Source organism: Microtus pennsylvanicus, chromosome 3 (assembly GCF_037038515.1).
Source record: "Microtus pennsylvanicus isolate mMicPen1 chromosome 3, mMicPen1.hap1, whole genome shotgun sequence".
Classification (NCBI taxonomy): Eukaryota; Metazoa; Chordata; class Mammalia; order Rodentia; family Cricetidae; genus Microtus; species Microtus pennsylvanicus.
In genome coordinates this window covers 54,398,176-54,421,173 of record NC_134581.1, presented here as the reverse complement: position 1 = coordinate 54,421,173, position 22,998 = coordinate 54,398,176, and the positions used below count along the sequence as shown (strand labels likewise).

At 44.5% G+C, this 22,998-nt stretch overlaps 2 protein-coding genes across 2 annotated transcripts in view; one reads left to right on the top strand and one right to left on the bottom strand.

The window, feature by feature from the left end:
- Snx1 (sorting nexin 1) overlaps positions 1-7,345 on the bottom strand; it is a 35,913-nt gene extending 28,568 nt beyond the window's left edge. The window contains exon 1 of the mRNA XM_075965435.1: positions 7,046-7,345. Coding sequence (XP_075821550.1) covers positions 7,046-7,204 — 159 coding nt within the window. The 5' untranslated portion in view covers positions 7,205-7,345. The remainder of the gene's footprint in view (positions 1-7,045) is intronic.
- Positions 7,346-9,029: 1,684 nt separating this feature from the next.
- Positions 9,030-22,209, top strand: Ciao2a (cytosolic iron-sulfur assembly component 2A). The gene is made up of 5 exons (XM_075965416.1): positions 9,030-9,309; positions 14,135-14,299; positions 17,165-17,214; positions 19,575-19,620; positions 21,587-22,209. The coding sequence occupies exons 1-5, from the start codon at positions 9,186-9,188 to the stop codon at positions 21,682-21,684; spliced, it is 483 nt and encodes a 160-aa protein (XP_075821531.1). The 5' UTR covers positions 9,030-9,185; the 3' UTR covers positions 21,685-22,209.
- Positions 22,210-22,998: the final 789 nt, after the last annotated feature.

Below are 22,998 nucleotides of genomic sequence, written 5' to 3'. Positions count from 1 at the left end.
TCCCCCTCGAGTACTTTCTACTTCCTCTACAATGTTGAAAACTAGGTAAACTGCCAGAACAATCCAATGACATACACTTTTTTTTTTCAAGACAGGGTTTCACTGTGTAGCCCTGGTTGTCTTGACTCTGTAGATCAGGCTGGCCTCAAGATCTGCCTGCCTCTGCCTCCCAAGTGTTGAGACTAAAGACGTGGGACACCGTGCCTGACCTTCAACTTCTGAACTTCAAACCAGATCTAACCATATAGTTTGAAGCAATGTGTCTGTACAAGATTCTACTCCCTAAAAGAAATTTTTCTTTTGGTTTCTGAGACGGGGTCTCACACAGTCCTGCTGGCCTTGAAGTTTTTATCCTCCTATCTCTAACCCCTGAGTAAGCGGGCCAGCATGTCCACCTTTAACTATTTACTAGTAGGAGTTCCACTTAACTAAACAAAACAATACACCTTTGTTTAAAAATACTTATTAAGCCGGGCGATGGTGGCACACGCCTTTAATCCCAGCACTCGGGAGGCAGAGGTAGGCAGATCTCTGTGAGTTCGAGACCAGCCTGGTCTACAGAGCTAGTTCCAGGACAGGCTCCAAAGCCACAGAGAAACCCTGTCTCGAAAAACCAAAAAAAAAAAAAAAGTACTTATTGCAGGGTGTGGTGCTAGCCTTTAGTCTCAGGGAGCAGCCTTAGGGAGGCAGGCATGTGGACCTCCACGAGTTAGAAGCTAGCCTGGTTCACATAGCAGTGGCAGGGTCATTATCCTGCCTAAAAAATACAAGGATTCACAATCAGAAATCTTGTTAAAACTAGCAAAGAGGGGTGGGGGTACTGCTCAGTGAGTAAAAGCACTAGTCACACAAATCTCACAAACCCAAGTCTGATCCCCTGAACCCACATGGTGCAAGAAGGGAATTAACTAGAAAGCTGCCATCTGACCCCCCATTACAACCATTTTAAAGAAAAACCAGAGTAGGGTTTGTGTCAAGAAATCTACTGAAGAGCTGAAGAGGTGACTCAGTTGGTAAAGTGTCTATCACTGAAACACGAGAACCAGGTTCAATTGCCACACCCATGTAAAAGTCAGGCATGTCAAGAACCTCCCACCACACACACGCACACTGAGACATACATACACACAGAAAGTAAGGAACCCCTTTAAAAATAAAAGAAATTGACTGAAGGGACTAAGGAGATAAATTAGTCAGTAACTTACTGTAGTTACAGTAGTTACAGTAGGTAGTAACTAAGGAGATAAGTTAGTTACTACTAGGTAAGCATAGTCCTATGCCGTCCCCCCAAGAGCTGGGCATGGCCGCACGACGGTATTCCCAGTGCCGTGCAGGGGAGGCAGGTAGATCCCTAGGATCACTAGTCTAGCCAGCAAATCCCATGTCCCAGTGAGAAACTGTTTTTATTTTTAAGATTTATTTACTTTTTAAGTATATTGGGATTTTGCCTGCATATATGTCTGTGTGAGGGTGCCAGATCCCCTGGAACTGGAGTTACAGATGGTTGTGAAGTCCCAAGTGGGTGCTGGGAATTGAACTGGGGTTCTTTGGAAGAGCAGCCAGTGCTCTTAACTGTTGAACCATCTCTCCAGCCATGAGAACTCTGTTTCAAAATACAAGATGGATGACTCCTGAGGATCAATGCATGATTTTGACCTCTGGCCTCACACACACAGCACACATGCGCATGCATACACATGCATCTCTCCACCACAGGAACTCACTCATACATACTCAAAATTTATTGAATCTTACTGAAGACAGGCTAAACCTCTGGGAACAACCATTATGCATGTTTCACAGAATACAGAATTAAAACACTGACCAGGTAAATCACCACTCTTTTCATTTTTTAAAAAATAAAATTACCAAATTCTGTCCAGACAGAATGAAGATATTCTACATGCACTCAGGGTTGAAAAAGAGATGAGATGGGATTGTTAAATGGTATAAGTAAAAATAGAGTCATCATATGATCTAGCAACCCCACTACTAGGAATAGATCTAAAGGAACTAAGAGAGGAGCTTTATGTTTGCACACTCTTGTTCAGAAGTACATTTCATGATAGCCGAAATGTAAAAGTAAGCCAGTGGCTAATGGCATACGAATGAGTGGAAAGAAAAGATATACAATGGAATATTATTTACCCTTAAGATGAAGTCCTGATATAGGCCACAGCACGGGTAAACCTTGAGGATATTCTACTTAGCAAAATGAGCCTGCACAAAAAGACGCATACTGTTGAGCACAGTGGTGCACGCCTGTAATCCCAGAACTAGGAGGCCACAGCAGGCAGATGTGAGGACACCCTGGATGTCATGGACCCTGGCCCCCAAACCAAACAAACTACTAGGATTATACTCATGTGAGGCATCCACAACAGTCAGAGGTGGAGACAGAAGGATCAGAAGTTCAAGGTTATTCTCAACTACAGGAGGTCAGTCTGGGCTACTACACGGGACCTTTCTCAAAAATAAAAAAAGTAGCCACCAAGTTCATAAAAACTGTGCTAGTCACAGTAACGCATGCCTGCAGTTTCAGTTACTGAAGAGGCTGAAGCACAGGATCAGCCTGGTCAGATGAGCTTACCAGTATGGACTAGCCCAAGTAGTACAGTGAGACCCTGGCTCAACAGGGGACAGCCTTACATAGTTAGAATGATGCTCATAGAAACAAGATGAGAAAAGAAAGGGGAGTGGGTATTGTTGGATGGCTATGGATTTGCCCAATGAAAACATGAAGATCTGTTTGGCACCTAAGTGAATATACTTAAACCAAATTAAAAATATGATAGACTGCCAGGTGGTGGTGGCACATGCCTTTAATCCCAGCACTTGGAAGAGACAGAAGGATCTCTGTGAGTTCAAGGCTAGCCTGGTTAATAGAGCAATTTCTAGGACAGGCTCCAAAGCTACAGAGAAACCCTGTCTCAAAAAACCAAAAAAAAAAAAAAAAAAAAAAAAAGATAAACTTCATTAGCTTTTACTACAATCTTTGTTAAGCATATATCCACACCCTAGAATATATGAACTAATCACAGATTTAGGGCTGGATTCTAAGAAGTCCATGTCCTTTCTTGTTTAAATGTTAATTCTGTCAACCAGGAGACACTACTATACAGTTTTTTTTTTTAATTAAAAAAATTAAATGACATTAATTTGTGTGTGTGCACACACAAACATGCATCACAACACAAAATGTGGAGGAGGTCAGAGGACAACTTTCAGGTGTCAAGGATCAAACTCAGGTTGACAGGGCTGACAGCAAGCACCTTTATCTCGCTGGTCTACTATCCAAGACTTTTAAACACCAATAAAGGTAAATTATATTCTCTCGTTAATCTTAAATACCAGAAGTCTTAATGTTTTTGTTTTAAGATAGGGTCTGCTATGTAGCATAGTCTGGCCTTAGCCTCCCAAGATCTGGGACTATAGGCATGTAGCATTTTCACACGGCTCTGTAAGTAATATTAGACTAATCAAAGACAAATTATTCAGCATATGACTTTTCTGGTCCCTTGTATTCCTTCTTTATCCATGTTATTTTCTCATACTTTTCTCTAATTGAAAGGGTATAGTTCACAAATGAGAGCAAAGAGGAAAAAATTCCCAGTTTGGATTGACATATCACAAAATAAGACAGTTGCCAGTTTTGGCCAAAATCGGAGGCAGTGATTGTCTCTTTATTTTCTTCCTTCCTCTCAGCATAAGAAAAACCACCATAGTTCTCCCCTTTATGCCTGGAGTAATCTACTGTGGCCCTGACATGCTGCTGAGGACACAAGCAGATAGGACTTGGGAGGACAAAGGGGTCTGGTTCTGTGGAACCTTTACTTACAGTGTGCAGTAAGTCACGTGAGGCATTGTAAAAACCTGTGTGCACTTTACATCTTTTGAACACAATGTCAAGAACTTAGAAATGCCAATGGCTCTAATTCAGTCCTTTGCTTTACTGAGATAGAAACCCTATTCTAGAAGAAAACTTCAACTAAATAATTATTCTGATTCAATTTCACATCAAAGATTTGGATATAATTTCAGGCTTTTAATTATATTTAAATTTAGATTTGTTTCCATGATTCTTTTGATTTCAGGCTTTCCTACTCAAATGAATGGCTTTTATATATTTTGAGATGTACCTCGTGGACCTATCTTTTGATTAAAAATCCCATTTTTATTACTGTAGTGACATGACTTCCTGGGTGTAACAGAGAGCAGATGGGATGATTAGCAACTACAGCTGTCCAGAAAATTACATGCATACCATGAATGAGTTTTAACTGTTACATCCTCAGCTTCCCAATTATTTAATGCCTATTCTTTGCCTCTAAAATGTTAACAAATCATAATAGGGAGATTAACTTGGGCTGGGGGCTGGGGAATGTAACTAGATGGTAGAATGCTTAAGACACCAGGTTCAAGCAAGCCTCCTCTCTTCTCTCTCTCTCTCTCTCTCTCTCTCTCTCTCTCTCTCTCTCTCTCTCACACACACACACACACACACACAAACACACATACAGGCACACACACAGATTAACTTAAAACACTAGGAAGCAACTGAAGTCGTCAAGGGCCTATGCTGATGACTTTTAACTGATCAAATCAATCTTATTAGTTAGCTTTGATTCTGATAAACTGTTAATCATTTTAAGATTAACTAATACAGCCCAAGCACTCTAAAATAGTTAAGGTTCTTTAAATATTTATTGTGTAGAAACAACTGTTCCGGGTATTTCACATCATAACACTACTAGTAACTACAGCACCTTCCTGTTGACATGTGCATGAGTGTGTGTGTGTGTGTGTGTGTGTGTGTGTGTGTGTGTGTGTGAGTGTGTGTGTGTGTGTGATTCTACTACATCCCTCTTACCCTGTCCATTCCTCAGGATGCGCAGACTCCTATTTATTTATTTAGTCTCCTGAGACAATGTCCCATAAAGTACAAGGTGGCCTCTTGGTCTTCCTGCCTCAGTCTCCCAAGTGTTGCGATTTCACCATACCCAGACACTTACGTTTCCTTTTTGTTAGGAATTGAAGAAATGTAGTTTACAGCACACTTTGTCCAAAGTTAAGCTAGCAACACTGAGCTTGGCGGAGCACTCCTATCATACCATGCAGAGGTGGAGGCAAGAGGTTTGATTGAGAGTTCACAACAGCCTTGGCTGCATAAGAACCTGCCTCAAATAACAACAAATGAAAACCAAAGTTAAAACAGTAAGAAGCACAGCCTAGATTAATGTCAGACTTCAAAGCCTTTTTATCTTCTCTGTACCCAGGCTGACCTTGAATTTGTGACAGGCCCCTGCCTTAGCTCCAGAGTAGCTGAGATTATTGGCTTGTGTCAATAGGTCCAACTTAGTTTCCTTATTTTTCAGTGTTTTTCCTTAACTATAACTGTGCAGAAGTGCTGTTATGTCTACATCCTTTGGCTCACAACTAAAGCATTTATTAAAATATAATTTATAATAAATGGCTGCTTAATAAAATAGTTTAGTGAAGCCTTAGTTTCCTGAAGATTAGTATTCTGAGTCAAATCTAAAGATAATGAGGACATAGTTCAGAGGTAGAATGTTTGTCCAGCATTTGAAAGACTTAGGTTTGACCCCAGCACCTGCTTTGGTGGTAGAGCAAAGTCAATCTGACCTTCCTTCTCTCATTTTTTTTTGGGGGGGGCAAGAGATTTCTAGTCTTTAGAAAAGAGGTATTACGCCTCTATCAACTACCTGGATGAGCTCAATGAAACCACAGTCTCCTGAACTTCACTTGAGAGCCCTAGAAAACTCTAGAAATAGCTGCTTAGCACCTGTTTCAGTTTCAGCCCAGTAGTTGTTCTCCAAGATTCATGAGAGATTAACTATGTAAAGATACTGAAAACAGAAACAAAGACTACATTAGCAGCAAGTTATTCTTCCTCAGAGTATCAGGCATCATTAGACAATTTGCTGTTATGTTAGCACTAGAAAGCACTTTATGAGTCGGGATTAAGGCCCTCAATTTCTCAGCACAGTAAAATTCTAGCTATGGTCATGGAAGAAATGCCTCCAAAATCTAAACTTTTTCTGACATAAGGAGCACCTCAAAGTTTTCAGATACAGGCTGTATACAGAATTTAAAGTTGTTTAACTCAGATACTGAGAAACAAAAACCAAAACAGAAAGATAAATGCATAGACTCAGTACTGAAGACGATTATAAGCTGGAACTAACTGTACCAAGTGGTATGAGTCAGTGTTCTCATAAAATAGCCCAAAACATCTCTCCCAATACTGTTAACTCATGACATTCCACATAGAAAGGTTAGGGAGTTTTGTTTGTTTTGCCAGCAGCTAGCTCCCATTTGAGACCTGGATGTTTATTATGGGAGACGTTCTCCCCCGTCACATGCACAGATCTGTTTCAAAGCACTTTAACGCATCCTTTTTTTTTTTTTATTACCAGAAACAAAGATTTCTGGTCTGCGCAGAGAAATTTATCTGGCAGTCTCAACCGGCGTTTGGCCCGATTCTTCGATTCTTCGAGAGATCAAAGGAGTCACAACCTAACTTTCCTAAACGAGGATCCAGAATGGGCTTTTGGTAATGACCAGGAAGTGCTGAGTACAGAAGATCAGTGGGCGGGTCATGATCCTAGACTACCCTACATCAGGTTTCCACTTTCGGAGCAGTAAGGCCGGGGAACTAAGGGTCTGCACCCCCATTCTCTTGTCTGTTAAATTAAGTCAGTCTGCCCAGGGCAAAACCAGCAGAGCTGCCAGGTGGATCCATGAAGTAACCACATCACGGGGCCAGGGGACGGCCTAGGTTGCTCTCGGCTTTTAAGGATCCGCCGGGAAGTCACCACACCCCTCATCCTCTCTTCCCGCCCCTGCATGGACAGCCCGGCTCTAGGGTCCGTTTCTCTTTTAGGGCCCTGGAGTCCTGACCGCTGACGCCGGACGAGGACTGCCCACCAGGCCCACCATCCTCAGAGCCCTCGAACCCTTGATGAGCTTTGCTTCTCTTTTGAGGGGAGCTTTCCTGTTTGCTGCCCCAAGGGTGGGAACTCACAGCTGCTGCAGCGCCAGTGAAAATATCCTCCCCCTCGGTGTCGCTGTCCCCAGCCTCGGGTTCTGACCCCCCGGCAGCCCCTTCGGACTCCGGATCCATGCCAGGGAAGGGCGGAGGGAGTCGCTCCGAAGCGCTACAGCCACCACCTCCCGACGCCATCTTCCTCCACCGGTGGCGGAAGCAGCAACAACAACTTTATAGACAGTGCCGCGAGCAAAGCGCTCCAGCTGTGAGAGGTGCGCGAGGGCCGTTACGGACCCCGAGGGACCAGAGGGGCGGGGCTTCGGGGGGCAGGAACTTGGGGCGGGGCCTGGACTGTTGCCCAGCCAATCCGAGCCCCGAACCGCAACGCCGCACTCGGGCGGGCCAAAGCAACAGAGGAGGAGCTAGAGGCTGCCCCGTTCCTCTAGGCCTTTGTGCCCTGCGTAGCTTTATCTGTCACGTTTCTAAGGTTTTGTTGTAATACGTTTGAAAAAACGTTTGAAAGTCTCTGCATGCCACCTGCTCATGCCGAGCACAGCGCTCTCACAGAAATTCAATGTTTTTAATTGAGGTCTGAAAAGACTGCGGGAAGTTTTGCTATTTTTTTGGACATTAATTCATTCAATATATACTGAGCATTCACTGTGAGCTTGGCACCTTACTGTGCGTTTCAAATACAAATACAAAAGCTCCTGGCTCACTAAGTGTTTACACTTTAATGCGGGAGGCAGTCTTGTAAATCAGCAATTTAAACACACTTAGTGTTACAGTGTGCAACAATAAAAGAGGTTATTCTTTTGGGAGAAGTCAGGCTTCAAACAAAGGGGAGAGCTTAGTGTATTAAACTCGTTAGGTTTGGGGTTATCTCTTCAATGACTATGAAGTGAAACGGAAGACATGTCAGAAGTAGAAGAGATGACAATAGTTGGGACTGAACCAGAATTTCATGGGATCTAACCATCGTCTGGTGCGCCGAAGCCAAGTAGAGTTTAAGGATAATGTAGTATGTTATCATGGATTAATTCTACACGATGATTCTTTCTTTTCAAAGAGACGAAACTTGTCAAGTACCATCAATAAAAGTGACTTGCTCTTCTGGTTGAAACAAGGTCTCACTTCGACAGGCCTGAAATACTGTAACCAAAGTTGGCCACAAACTCATGGCAATGCTCGTTACTCAGCCTCCCAAGTGCTGGAATTACAGGCGCAAAGCCACCATGCCCGGCAAAGTTGATTGTCTTTAACTGCAAACTCCACGTCAGCGGTGGATTCCTTCACGGACGGTTAGCTGCTTGAGGGTTGGCAGAGTGCCTTAGCTTGTAACTTTTATTCCTGCAAATTAAGTGTCTAATAAATATTTGAGGCTGGAAACACAATCAACCATGTAACCGGCACCCATCACAGCCACGAACACAAGAAAGTTGAAGGGATGCCTTTTCAGAACGATGACCTCCAATATCATCACTACGCACAGTGAACACAGAGAAAGTCTCTCGCTGTAAGGTGGTTGGTAGAAATATTCCCCTTGGAGGGAAGTTGAGCTGGACTAAATCTCTAGCAGACAAGAAAACCAAGTTTTCCCTGGCCCTTCGTCACACCTAACTATCAATGCTTGGTCTCCCCCAATATTCCTTTCCGTAGCAAAGGAAGTCCATTTCCGGCCTGATCAGGAAGTAAGATTTGATAGAAAGGAGCTTCCTCCGAGAAATAGCTGTGAAGAGTCTCCGTTCGAGGACTTCATCCAACAGTAGTAACCTTGATCTCCTTTTCCCTACCTCCTCACGATTCATCTTTAGTTATTCCTAGGAGCTGAGTGGGGCACTTGGTGACTCGTAATAGTCCGGTACATGATCCTCTGGATGAGACTACAAGTCACAGAATGCAGTTTACCGCCAGTCAACTAACCCAGACATCCCAGCATGCAACGTTCCTAACGGGCATCGAAACCGAGCAAAGCATGCCGGGACATGTAGTCTTTGCCGTTTATTTCCCGAGGTCCTTCGCGTTACTGTTTTGAGTCCCGCCTATTCTCTGCTCTCCTAAACCTTTATATGTGTCTTGGTTTATTTGAAGACCAGGAAGTTGATAGCTCCTGAGGCCGGCTGCAGAAAGACGGTGGCTCGGTTGGGACAGTCGCCAGGGATGGCGGAACGTGAGGATGGAGCGAGTGTCCGGGCTGCTCTCCTGGACGCTGAGCAGGGTCCTATGGCTCTCAGGCTTTTCTGAGCAGGGAGCTGCCCGGCAGCCCCGGACCATGGAAGAGAAAGCGCTAGAGGTTTATGGTAATAACTTTACCCAGAACAGCATTTGGTGTTGTTTGGAGAGGCGGCAGAGGAGAGAGGGTGGAGGAGGGGCTCACCTTTGAGCTGTAGTGGACACTTGGGCTTTTGCCAGACCTAGAAGGAAGCGTGTTCTTCCGGGTCCCAAGTCATGCAGAATTTCGGTCATTCTAGGACCCGGGCTATCCTTAAACCTGGTGCGAAATTGAGTCTGGAACTCATAAACGCTTCATTCCCCTGCTCTGCCCACTGTTCTAGGCACCATGTCAAGACGTGTGGGCAGAATGAGTTTTCAGTGGTCAGGGAGCAAAGCTGGCCTGATTGCACGACTGGAGAGTCTTTATTTCTTTAGTTACTGGACACGTGCTCCTCCCGCCAGAGCTGAGGTCACTGTTGGGTACAGGCTGAGCTGGGGACTGGCCCAAGGTCACAACCACTCTCTTCCGTGACAGTCAGTAGGAAGTGAAGGGGTTGAAATAGACACCTCAGAGTGAGGCTTAAAATTTACAATTCTCTTGCACAGTCTCTCTATATATATATGTATATGCTCCACTTTGAGTGACTGTCTTCGTTTTCTAGAAAAAAACCACCAGGAGGTGTGGTTTAACAAGTACCCCAGGTCACATAGTCTATCAGGACCAGAGAAAACAAACGCGTAAATCCAAATGTAGTGTTTGTTCTCGCTCCACCTCCTCCTCTGTCCTTGACCCTCTCACCCCAACCCCTCCCTATTCCTCTCCCCACAAACTTATAGTATTCTTTTTCTGGATCCAGAAAATCCAGGGTCTCATGCAAGCTAGGAGTGCCCCACCCCTAGCCTAGAAGTAGCACTAAGAGATTTGATCCTACAAATACGATTCTTGGCAGGAAGAATGATTCCAAGGATGGAAAGAGCCCCAGAGCTAATCAGGTTTACTTCTCACTGTAGAGGCCAGGCTGACAACCCCAGGATGAAGATAATTATGAGTGTGCTATCTCCACAAAACATTCCTGTCCTACCTTCCCTCTATCTATAGCATCTGGAGTCTGCAACTCTGCAAGAGAGATGATTTCAGTCCTTGAGTTTATAGTGAATGAAACCCACATAGGCAAAAATAGAGTATGCAGTAGAAGGTCATGTACTTAAATAGGAGGTACGGACATTGGGAAAGAGTAAACTTACTAGAAACATCTGGAAAGGTATAAGAGATTTACTTGAGTTGGGCCTTGAGGAGTAATCTGGACCTGGTTATGTCAGAGGCTGTATACGCTTGAAGGATCTAGAGAACAATGTGGAGGTGAGAAGACACAGGGAATTAGCAGTCCAGAAGGAGGTACCGGAATTTGCAGGTGGAGATGTGATTAGCTGCTGCTTTAGATCCTAGATTGGAATTGAATACTGAAGTTTTCAATTACTTTTGTTACGATTATTTACTATGTGCATGTTTGCACATATGCACACATATCACAGTGCAAATTCAGAGGTCAGAGGACAACTTGCTGGAGTCAGTTTTTTATTTATTTATTTATTTATTTATTTATTTATTTATTTATTTATTTATTTATTTTACTTGTACCAAGTGGGTCCTGGGAATGGAACCCTGAAGGTTAGGCTTATTTGGTGACAGGCACCTTTACCTGATGAGCCATCTCAGCAACACCCTCCCCCATTGAAACTTTTAAATTTAAATGAAGCATTTTCTCCTTAAATATTATTATTATTTTTATTTTGTTCGAAACAGGGTTTCTCTGTGTAATAGCTCTGGCTGTCCTGGAACTCTGTAGACCAGGCTGACCTCGAATTCATTGAGACCTGCCTGCCTCCGCCTCCCAAGTGCTGGGATTCAAGGTGTGTGCCACCACTACCTGGCTGATTTAAATATTAATTTTAAAAAATTTCCATGTGTCCGTGTCCACGAAGGCCAGAAGTGTTGACTTTCCCTGAAGTTACAGGAGGTTCTGCACTGTCAGATGTGGGTGCTGAGACCTGAATTAGGTCCTCTGCGAGAGCAGGCCTTCATGTCAGCACCCAGCAGCAAAACTGTTAGTGGGGATGGGGGGGGGGATGGGAGAGGAGTGGGAGAACAAGCTTGATACCTTTGTAAAGAATCAGAGTTCTCAGATCACTAGAAAGCTAGATAGAGAAATCAGAGTTCTCAAATCACTAGAAAGGTAGATAGAGGTGTTGAGTAAGGGGTTAAGGTTTAACTTCAGGATTTAGTAGTGTTCAAAGAACAGAATACAGCTTTTTACAAATCAAGTTTACAAGGAGAAACCTAGGATAGGCTAAGGAAAGCTCTACCTTCCCAAATCCCACAATAACCTGCTCGCTGCAGGGAAATTTTATCCTCTTTCCTGCCTTTTCAAATCCACTTTCTATCCTATTGGTAAGGCCAGAAGGTAGCCTGGGGGAAGGGAAGTTGAATTGGCAGATTTTCCGGCTGCTCACGTGGTCACTGGGGATATGTGTGTAATAAGACAGACCCAGGCTCCTGAGAGCATCAAACCCATCTCAACTAAAATCCTTCTTCCCTCCTCGGCCCTCACTTTGTCTTTGTCAGTCTTCTCTTTAATTTTCTGTAGCCTCAAGGTCAGATGGAGCTCTTGTCCTGGCCCTGGTCAGTGCAGGGTCTAGTCTTCCTCCTCCTCTCCGCTCCCCTTCCCTGCTTCTTTCTTTTCTCAGTCTCCTAGAATAGTGTCCATCTCCTTTTTTTCCATCCTTCCCTTTGAGCTAAAAATCTTACTCCAATTTGTCAAGATTCTAGCCTCCATGTAAAGCTGCCCTGCCCTTCCGCCAAGGCCTTAGGAAGGCATTTTCAGTTCTGTTGGCCTTTGTACACTACTTTTCTACCAAACTGCTTTCTTACTAGTGACTTGTTGAATCAAAGACTGCTTTAGCCCGAGTTTTCCCGTAGTGTTTAATGTTGACAACTCTGTCTTCTCTTCTCTGATTCTTTTCGCCTTTTCTTTTATTCTGGTCCTTTTTTCTTTTTGAAAATGTCACTGTAGCCCAGGATGGCCTTGAATTTGAATTCTCCCACCTTACCTTTTTCTGTGGCATTTGATGTTAAACACTTCTTTCTTCCTCTCTCTGTTCTTTACTTTTCCATTTGGTTCCTTTTCTTTTTGAGACAGGGTCTCGTGTAGCCTGGGAGGTCCTAGAATTTAAGGTCGTCCGACTTCAGCCTCGACAGTGCCAGGATTATAGGCATGTGCCACAGCCACCTTTTTAAGCCTCTGTCTGTGAGTTTCTTTCCCTTTATACCAAACTAGGCTGCACATAAGAAAGTCTGGAGAGGGCTGGAGAGATGGCTCAGTGGTTAAAAGCACTTGTTGCTTTTGCAGAGAACCCACTTGGTGGCTCACAACTGTCCTAACTTCCTGGTCCAGGGCATCCAAAGCCTTCCTCAGGCGCCTGCGAGCACCAGGCATTCTCCCATGCACACGTATACCTGTGGGGAAAACATTCATAAAAGCAACAACGCAAAATCTGAAGAAAATAATCTGAGAAATTTAAGAAGCTCTAGCTGTTGAGGCCATGCTTTAAGCTAGTTCAGTCAGGATGCCGAGGGGGCGGGCCCAGACAACAGTTTTTTGTTTCGTTCCTGGTAAGTGCAATATCCAGCCAAAATGCTTCTCATTCTTGATGGATTCTGTTCAACAACCGCTCTAGCCTTGGTGTGCCTTAGCACTATACTACAGTCTTTGCTGGAACATTTATTTCGTTGACCTGTGCCTGAAGCACCTCCAAAATCACTGCATATGAAATTATTGAACGAGTTTACTGTCAGTCTTTCCCCCACATGGGTCTGAGAGCTCGAATTCAGGGCCTCAGGCTCGGCTGCAAACGCTATATTTTCCCCAGCTAATCCCTGATGACCATTTTTTTTTTTTTACCTTAACATTCTCCCAAATACTTTAACTTAAAATCTGAGTAATCTCCTCTTCTTCCAGCTGTAACAAGTCTCCACACATCGGTTCCTCTAAAATGACGTCGTGGCATGTCCCATCTCTGTCCCTTTTGTCGTGTGCTGTGTGCTGATTTCTGGCCTAGCTTTGTAGTGACTGTCTTTAGCTCTGCTCTTTGCTTCTGGGCCTTGCAGCTGGTGTGAGTGAATTAGCAGCTGAGGGTGCAGCACTGTCCTTTCCACTTCCTTGTTCTGAGTCCCTGGAGGAATCCCTCTTGCCTGTGGCTAGTTGTGAAAGACCCTGGTGAGCGTCCCCACCCTTTTCTTTTTCCTTACAGCAAGTTACAAACTAAGGAAATGCCTGGTGGTTCTGGCCTTTCAGTTTAAGTGTGCAATACTGAAAGACTTGATCCGACCGTCCGTCTCTTCAGCCAGAGTCCCTCTGTGCTTCCTTGACATTTTCCCCTTTCGTATTCCCTATGGTTTTGAATTAAGAAACTGGATATGGACTAATAATGATCCAAGAAAATAGTTTTCTCAAAAGTAGTGGAAATTCCTGACAGAAAATTGGGAGTTGCGCAACCATTTGTTTAAAAGAAAGTTAGGGTGGGATGGTGGGGCTGGAGAGATGATGGCTCAGCAGTTCAGAACAGGGGCTGCTCTTGTGGAGGACCTGGTTCTGTTCCCAGCACCCATTCCATGGGCTGAGGTCCTCTTCTGCTTCTGTGGGCACTGCATGACATACTCACAGATGTTTATAAGGGTAAAACATGCATAGAAAATTGGTCTTTGTGGCGGGGAAGAGACAGAAATCTTTAATAAAAAAATAAATTAAAAAAGAAAAAAAGAAAAAAAAGAAAATTGGTCTTTGATGTGAGAAGAATTGTCCTCACTTAGGATACTCATATTTTAATTTAATACCTTGTCTCTGATGCCCCTAGATTTGATTCGAACTATCCGGGACCCAGAAAAGCCCAATACTTTAGAAGAACTGGAAGTGGTGACCGAGAGTTGTGTGGAGGTTCAGGAAATAAATGAAGAAGACTGTTTGGTTATTATCAAGTTCACACCAACAGCACCTCATTGCTCTTTGGCAACTCTTATTGGTAAGTGTGTGTGTGTGTACATGTACATGGAGGTAAGGGTGTGTGTGTGTGTACATGAATTTTTTTAATATTTATTTTTATGTGTATGGGTGTTTTATCTGTATATATGTCTGTGCGTGCAGTGCCCACAGAGACCAGAAGTGGGTATTAGACCCCTTCTAATGGAGTCATAGACAGTTGTGAGCTGCCATGTGGGTGCTGGGAATCTAATCCAGGTCCTCTGTAAGACCCTCCAGTGCTTTTAATCTCTGAGCCATCTCATGTGAATTATATTTCCTTCCTTCCTTCCTTCCTTCCTTCCTTCCTTCCTTCCTTCCTTCCTTCCTTCCTTCCCTCCCTCCCCCCTCTCTCCCTCCTTTTCCCTCCCTCCTTTTTCCTTCCTTTCCTTTCTCTCTCTCTCTCTCTCTCTCTCTCTCTCTCTCTCTCTCTCTCTCTCTCTCTCTTTTTTGGTGACAGGGTCTCACTGAAGCCCTGGCTGTACTGGAACTTACTATGTGCTATAGACCAGGCTGGCCTCAAACTCAGGGATCTTCCTGCCTTTGCTTGCCAGGAGCTGGGATTAAAAATGTGCATCATCTATATCCAGCGTGTATGAATTCTTTTTTTAAAATGTAATATATCTATTAAATATATATTGGTTTTTCAGAGTAGGGCTTCTCTGTATAGCCATGGCTGTCTTAGAACTCACTCTGTAGACCAGGCTTACCTTGTATCCCGGCCAGCGGGATGCGAACTGTGGTCCTGATAAACCTCGAGGAGAGGAATGAAGGGGCAAGAGACACAAGAAATGACGGCAAGACAGGATTTCTGATCAAGCCATCTCGTTTATTCTTTCTCAGAGGCTGTTATATAGCAAATGGACAAAGAGGGGAAGGGAGAGATGTCAGGGAGAAGGGAAGGGTGTCAGGAAACTCCCGTCTGCTGGAATTCAGGTCCGGAGACATCTCTAGCTGATAAGTAAATACTGAGGGTCTGTGATTGTTGACTAACCAAGGAAAATGCTAACTGATTCCGGAGCTTGGTGCCTGCAGGTCTCTGCTAGGAGATAAGATGCCAGGTTGATTTCCTAGACCCTGCAGAGAGGATAGAGGTAAATATTTTTCTTAACTTGTCAGCTTAAGATGGCTGTAACCAAAATGCAGATCTCAAAATACAGATCTTTGCTTCCGGCAACCTTGAACTCAAAGTTTCTGCTGGGATTAAAAGTTTTCACCACTACCTCCCAGCCAATTAACAATTAATTATTATATATTTTAGAAACTTTTTAAATTTTATTTTATATGTATGAGAGTGTTTAGCCAATATATGTATAATATAATATATAGAAATATATATTTAGCATATTGGTTTTTCAAGACAGGGTTTCTCTGTAGCTTTGGAGCCTGTCCTGGAACTAGCTCTTGTAGATCAGGCTGGTCTCAAACTCACAGAGATCCTCCTGCCTCTGCCACCCAAGTGCTGGGATTAAGGGCGTGCGCCACCACTGCTCGGCTTTAACCTCTGTATATGTATAAGTACACGGGCACACCTGGTGCCTGAGGAGACCAGAAGAGAACATCTGATCTCCTGGAACTGGAGTTACAGATGGTTGTAAGCCATCATGTAGGTGCTGGGACCCCAACACAAGTCCTCTGTTAGAGCAGCAAGTGCCCTTAACCACTGGGCCAACTCTCGAGCCTGTAATTTACTAATGATTTAGGTGTGTGTATGTGTGGGCATGCCTGTGCCGTGACTCCTGTGTAGAAGTCAGGGTGGAAGTCAGGATTCAGCTTGCAAGAGTCAGATCTCCATTGGCTTTGAGGGTTCTGGGGACTGAACTCAAGTCTCTACCTCACTGGCAATTGCCTTTACTTGCTAAGCCATCAGTGGCTGTTAAATGCTCTTAAATATACTTGGTTTTATATTTTTGCTTATCTTGGCCTCCCAGTGGCATTTAGTAAAGTCTAATAACTTAATAGTATTATTTTCCTTGAGTGATAGTTAGTACAGCAGAAAAGGTCTGGGTTGTGTGGTGTTCCTTTTTTCTGGTCAGTTCCAGCTCTGCTATGTTACTGCCTCCAGCTCTCTTGGGCAGACTACACTGTGACCTTGGTTCACCATGTGTAGACTGGACCCTGCTCCCTGAATTTGCTGAGGGAAACATGAAACTCTATTTTAAATTTCCTGGCATGGTACCAGGCACATGGGAGACCCACACTAGGATGAGCAGAACTGTTTTCAGTTGTCATATAGTGTGCAGATGCAGTCTGAGCCGTCACACAGTATGTGGACGCAGTCTGAGCCGTCACACAGTATGTGAACGCAGTCTGAGCTGTCATATAGTGTGCAGATGCAGTCTGAGCCGTCACACAGTATGTGGACGCAGTCTGAGCTGTCACACAGTATGTGGACGCAGTCTGAGCTGTCATATAGTGTGCAGATGCAGTCTGAGCCATCACACAGTATGTGGACGCAGTCTGAGCCGTCACACAGTATGTGGACGCAGTCTGAGCCGTCACACAGTATGTGGACGCAGTCTGAGCCGTCACACAGTATGTGGACGCAGTCTGAGCCGTCACACAGTATGTGGACGCAGTCTGAGTTGTCATACTGTATGTGGATGCAGTCTGAGCTTTATGCTTTTTCTAGAACCAGTAAGAAGAGATAAAGAGACCAAGTGGTGGTAGCGTACACCTTGAAGCCCAACACTAGGGAGGCAGAGGCAGGAGGATCTCAGAGTTCAAGACCAGTCTGTTCTACAGAGTGAGTTCCAGGACAGCCAGGGCTGCACAGGGAAACCCTGTCTTGAAAAAACAAAAAGAGAAGAGAGAGAGAGAGAGAGAGAGAGAAATAAAGTGATAATGGAAAATTTTTTCCCCATCACAGGACTGTGCTTAAGAGTAAAACTTCAGCGGTGTCTGCCGTTCAAACACAAGGTAAGAAAGCTTGTTGTTATCTTAATCCCAAAGTCTCACATGAGCTAGGCCAATGCCCTGCCTCTGAACCATGTCCCTACTCCAGATTGTCTTTTATGACACTTGTCAAGATATAATTCACACATTGTACAAGCCACGGGCAGTTTACTGATAACTCCTACAGAGCTCTGCAGCAGCCTCTGGGCCACTTTTAGGACATCTGCATCGCCTGCAAAGGAAATCCTTTATCCAGTCTAGTATGGGTGTGTGTGAATGTTGGGATCCTGTAGCAAAAATGGAAAGGAAAGGAAGGAGGGAGGGAGGGAGGGAAGGAGGGAAGGAGGGAGAGAGGAAGGGAGGGAGGGAGGAAGGGAGGGAGGGAGGGAGGGAGAAAGGCAGGGAGGAAGTCGGGAATCAGCCAGTCAGTCTGCCTATACTTACTAGCAGTCCCTCTACTCTTACACCACCCCTTTCTCAGTACTGGAACAATACCCTCCCCTCACTACCCCTCCCCTCCCCTCACTACCCCTCCTATCACTACCCCTCCCCTCACTACCCCTCCCCTCCCCTCACTACCCCTCCCCTCACTACCCCTCCTCTCTCCTCACTGTGCCTCCCCTCTCTCACTACCCCTCCCCTGCCCTCACTATCTCTCCCCTCCCCTCCCCTCCCTTCCCCTCACACATTCTCATTAGTTAGATCCATTTCAGCAGCTCCCAAGGGCTCGGATGTAAGTGCCATTAGCACATCCAGTGATCTCGGCACTTGAGGAGTGCAGAGTAGACATTTCATAGATTGTCTCTCACAGTGGGTTTTCAGATATGTCATGATTAGATTGTTATTCATTTCTGGTAAGAAAACAATAAACATCCCAGCACTCGGGAGGCAGAGGCAGGCGGATCTCTGTGAGTTCGAGACCAGCCTGGTCTACAAGAGCTAGTTCCAGGACAGGTTCCAAAACCACAGAGAAACCCTGTCTCAAAAAAAAAAAAAAAAAAAAAAAAAAGAAAAGAACAATAAACATGCTCTCATCACATGACATCAAAAGGCTATAGTTTTAGTTTGTCCCGTTATTGATGGCAGTTGCCTCAGTAACTGTTTGGTTGCACTGAGGTATATTAATAATTCACATAGGAATAGGGAGGAGAACGCTGGACTTTTCAACCGTTTGTTGGCCTATTTTTGAGACAGGGTCTCACTATGTAGCTCTAGCTGTCCTGGAACTCACTTTGTAGACCAGTCTGACCTCAAACTCACAGGGATCCACCTGCTGCTGTCTCTCAAAGACTGGGATTAAAGGCGTCTGCCGCTATACCCAGCCTATGGCTATTTCAGAATAATGAGTCATGTGCGATTTTTAACCCAAGTGAAGGAGTGGAGAGTGATCCTCATGGGTTCAGTAAGTATGTTGTGCCACAGGGGATCTGGATGGGGTCTTTCTAGTGTGTGTGTGTGTGTGTGTGTGTGTGTGTGTGTGTGTGTGTGTGTGTGAGCGATGATGCGTGTGTTCCCTGGCACATGTGAAGGTCAGAGATAACTTTCAGGAGTTGGTTCTTCTCCCCCATTGCGGCTTGCAGGTGTTGAATTCAGGCTATCTGGAGTCTATGGCAAGCACTTCTCCATACTGAGCCATCTCGCCAGCCTGTGTTGTGTGTTTTTAAGAGACTGAACTCTACAGTCTCTAAGGTCCCTGTTAACTGTAATGCGTTCTGAGTGGTTTCCACTCACAAAGCATTGATCCCGTGGTGAGGCTGCCTCTGGGCACTGCACGGGCTTGCCTCAGCCCCAGGATTTGTAGCAGTTTTGTGGTTGTATCAAAAGCTCTTATGCTTAGGATCTGACTAATTTGTCGGGCTAGCAGTCTAGATGGGATAGATTTACTGCTATTACACTTGAGAATAAGTTTAGCAAAATAATAGCAGATAAGGAGGATGTAAGAAAACTAATTTGTCTCATTTTTGTAAAACGGTAACTGTATGCAAATAAAATATGCGTAAGAGAAAGTGTAAGAGTGTGAGTGTAGAGAGGAGGGTGCTGACACCCCTGTGAGGAGGGACAAAGGGCGAGTTAGATACAGGTTTGGGAAGAGGATGCAGGTAGGGCAAAGATATTGTGAGATCTCTTTGTACAAAACTGTGTGTATTCATACGGAAATCTGTGGACACGCCCCCTGCAGGTCGGTTGTGGAAACACCACTTTCTGTTCCATCCTGTTTAGGTCTCTGGTATTAAAAAGAAGCGTTGGGCTTTCATCTCTAGGTTCTGCCCTACACACCCTCATCCTGAGCTCGTACAATGCTCTGATTCTGCCCTACACACCCCTCATCCTGAACTTGTAGAATGCTCTGATGTTTTGTGTCTGTCTGTCTCCTTTCTTTCCAGCTGGAAATCTACATTTCTGAAGGAACTCACTCTACAGAAGAAGACAGTAAGTGATGCCAAATGCTACTTCAAACAGCAGCGGCTCATCCTTTGTCCTGGGTCCTAGGTTATCTATTATTGGGGTGCCTGCAAAGAGAGGGGACAGCATCAGTTATGCTTTTCCTTCACAGGTGGGAAGCACAGACATTCAAAGGAAGTCATTTTCCGCTGACTTTCTGATAAAGTAGAGCCAGTGAATAGCAGCTCGTTCAGGCCGCAGGCTACAAACAGATCTGTGAACATATCCAGCCCTAGGGACCTTGAGCGCCAAACGTTTGGTTCCGCTCTGACAGTCCCTTAGCTGTATGGAAAGTTGAAACCAGGGTTTCACAAGTCAAGCCTTCGGGAATCTCAGGCTATCTGTTAGAGTTCATGCGCTGGGATGGTAGTGGGGTGACTGTTTATCGAGGACTCCTGGTGTGTAGAGAGGACTCAACCACTGGTCATTTGAAAACTGTAGAGGTGGGACGGAAAACAGCGGAAGAGAAAATGTTTCCTATTATCATGTGGCACAAGGGAAGCAGAATTTTATCCAGATGATGAGACCAAGTAGGAAGAAGAGCATTGGAAATGCTTGTTTTCTGCCAGATGTGGTGGGGTGCGCCTCCAGTGTCAGCACTTGGGATGTAGAGGCAGGCAGAGCTGAGTTTGAAGCCAGCATGGTTTACAAAGTGAGTTCCAGGCCAGTCAGGACTACATAATAAGACTCTGTCTCAAGTACACAATACAGATGCTTGTTTGTTTAGCTGTCATCACCAGATAGCTTGATAGACAGTGTGAAGAAGAGGAGAGGGAGAACAGGGTGGTGATGGGTAAGAGTGAGATGGAAGATCATGAGCAAAGGTCCACTCAGGGCTGCTTCAGAGGACAGCCCTCCTGCCTGTCCCGGATCCCGTTAGGGACTGTCGGGTACCATGGCCTAGTTTGACAGTTCCCTGGGGATAAATGCACCAAACCCCATAAACTCAGGAGTTTTGTCTGACTTTATTTATTTTTATTTTATATGGGTAGATATTTTTACCTGTATGCATGTCTGTGTCTCCAGTGCCTGCAGAGGCCAGAAGGGGCATCAGACTCCCTGGACTTACAGACAGTTATTAGCTACCATATGGGTTCTGGGAATCAAAGCCAGGTCCTCTGGAAAAGCAGCCAGTTCTCTTATTATCTGAGCCATCTCTTCAGTCCTCGCTTTATTTATTTTAATTATTTATTCTTTGTAGTGCTGGGGACTGAACCCAGGGCCTTATATACGCAGCGGAAGGGCTATACAGTTGAGCTGTATTCTTAGTCCACTATGTTTATTTGTTCATTTATTCATTTATTAGACTCGGACTCACTTCACAGACCAGGCTGGCCTCAAATTCACAGAGATCCTCCTGCCTCTGACCCCTGAGTGCTGAGGTAGGCATCACCATGCCTACTTGGCCAAAACACTTAGAGCTTTTGCCTTGTAAACAGAACTGTAGTTTAAAAACCAGGCTTAAGTGGGGAAAGCAGCAGCTGAGAATTTCACTTTGAATATAGAAATATGTGTTTGGATGAGGCCGAGAAAGAAAGAAGGAAGAATAGCAGTTGGTTGTAGAGCAGTGGACAGTGTTTTCTCACGAGACTGCTTCCCGACCTTAGACATGACATTAGGAGGGGCTAGGGAGCCTGCTCCGAGCCTGAGAGTGCTTGTTGCTCTCTTCCAGAGGACTGGGCTTCACTTTCTAGTGCTTACACCAGGCAGTTCACACACACTTAGAGCTTCAGCCCCAGGAGATGCAGTGCCCCATTCTGGCTTCCATCGGCACTTGTGAGCACACACACACAAAAAAGAAAAAAAATCTTAAAAAAACTGATGAGTAATTAAAGTTCTCAGTAACTAGTTGCAAGTTCTCAAAGAGTTAAATTCTTTGTTTTGGCAGCTAGTGCAAATGCTGCCTGGTCTCTGTTGACACCATTCTGTTAACTTTTGTCCACGTGTTTTGCAGTCAACAAGCAGATAAATGACAAAGAGCGTGTGGCAGCTGCGATGGAGAACCCCAACCTGCGGGAAATCGTGGAACAGTGCGTCCTTGAGCCTGACTGAGACCGTCTTAAGAGCCAGTGACCTATAACTGTTTGAGCTATTTGTTTAAATCTTTGTTGAGTATGTAGGTGATTTGTACCTCAAAGCATTTTTTAAAGTCTTTTTTTTTTTTTTTGTGGTTATTTTGAGACAGAGTTTCTCTGTGTAACAGCCTTGGCTGTCCTGGAACTCACTCTGTAGACCAGGCTGTCTTGGAACTCACAGAGATCTGCCAGCCTCTGCCTCCTGAGTACTGGGATTAAAGGCGTGCACCGCGTCCCGGCTTTTTTCAAGAATTCTTTCCAGTAGGCTTCAGTTACCAGGTAGAACCTAATTGTTCAGAGAGTAACATTCTCAGGATTTCTAACCTAAGTGATCAGACAGAAAAATATTTTCTAGTTACTATGTGTAAAATTGTTACTATTTTTCTGATAACCATTCTGATACAACTGCTTTTCATGTTAAATATCTACTGTGCCCAAATTATTTGATTTAAATCATCATCCTAATAAATACAACAGATGATTCTTATAATGACTCACCTTAGGTTTCTACTGAACTGTGAATTCTTTTTTTGTTTGTTTTGTTTTCAAGACAGGGTTTTTCTGTGTAACCCTGACTGTCCGGGAACTAGCTCTGTAGACCAGGCTGGCCTCAAACTCACAGGGATTCACCTGCCTCTTTCTCCCAAGTGCTGGGTTTAAAAGCATGTGCCAGAATTGTAAATTCTAATGTCAGCGTGAGCTTCTAACAGACATCTCCAAAGCTGTGCTCACTGATTATTATGCAGAGTGAAGTCCGAAAATGAATAGGAATTCTTAAGGGGAGATCCTGCCTTCCGCTGTGGGGAGCCCTAGATCCACTTAGAGCTGAGGAGCATAATGTGGTCAGTTTTATACAATTTAAAATATTTTATTTTATGTGTATGATGATTTTACTTGCATGTATATATGTTCACCACATGCTTGCTTGGTGTCTAACAAGTTCAGAAGAAGGGGTCAAAACCCCTGGAACTGGAGTTGCAGACATTTATTAGCTGCCATGAGCGTATGGGGATTGAACCTAGGTCCTGTGGAAGAGCAATGCAGGTGGGTGCCCTTAAACACTGAACCCCCCTCCAGCCCCGTGTCTCCCTAAGAAGAACTGGGGATGTAGCGCAGTGAGAGTGTTGTGCTTTGCAAGTTCAGGTACCTGGATTCAATGCCCCTCCAAAAAATGTACAGTGAAGTAGTTGTCCCAAAGGTTTTGTTTTTACTGAATCAATCTGAATGCTTGTTCTGTTCTCTATGTTTGGTTCAGGTTGATTTGAAGTGTAAAGGGTATGGCAGGCAGCTG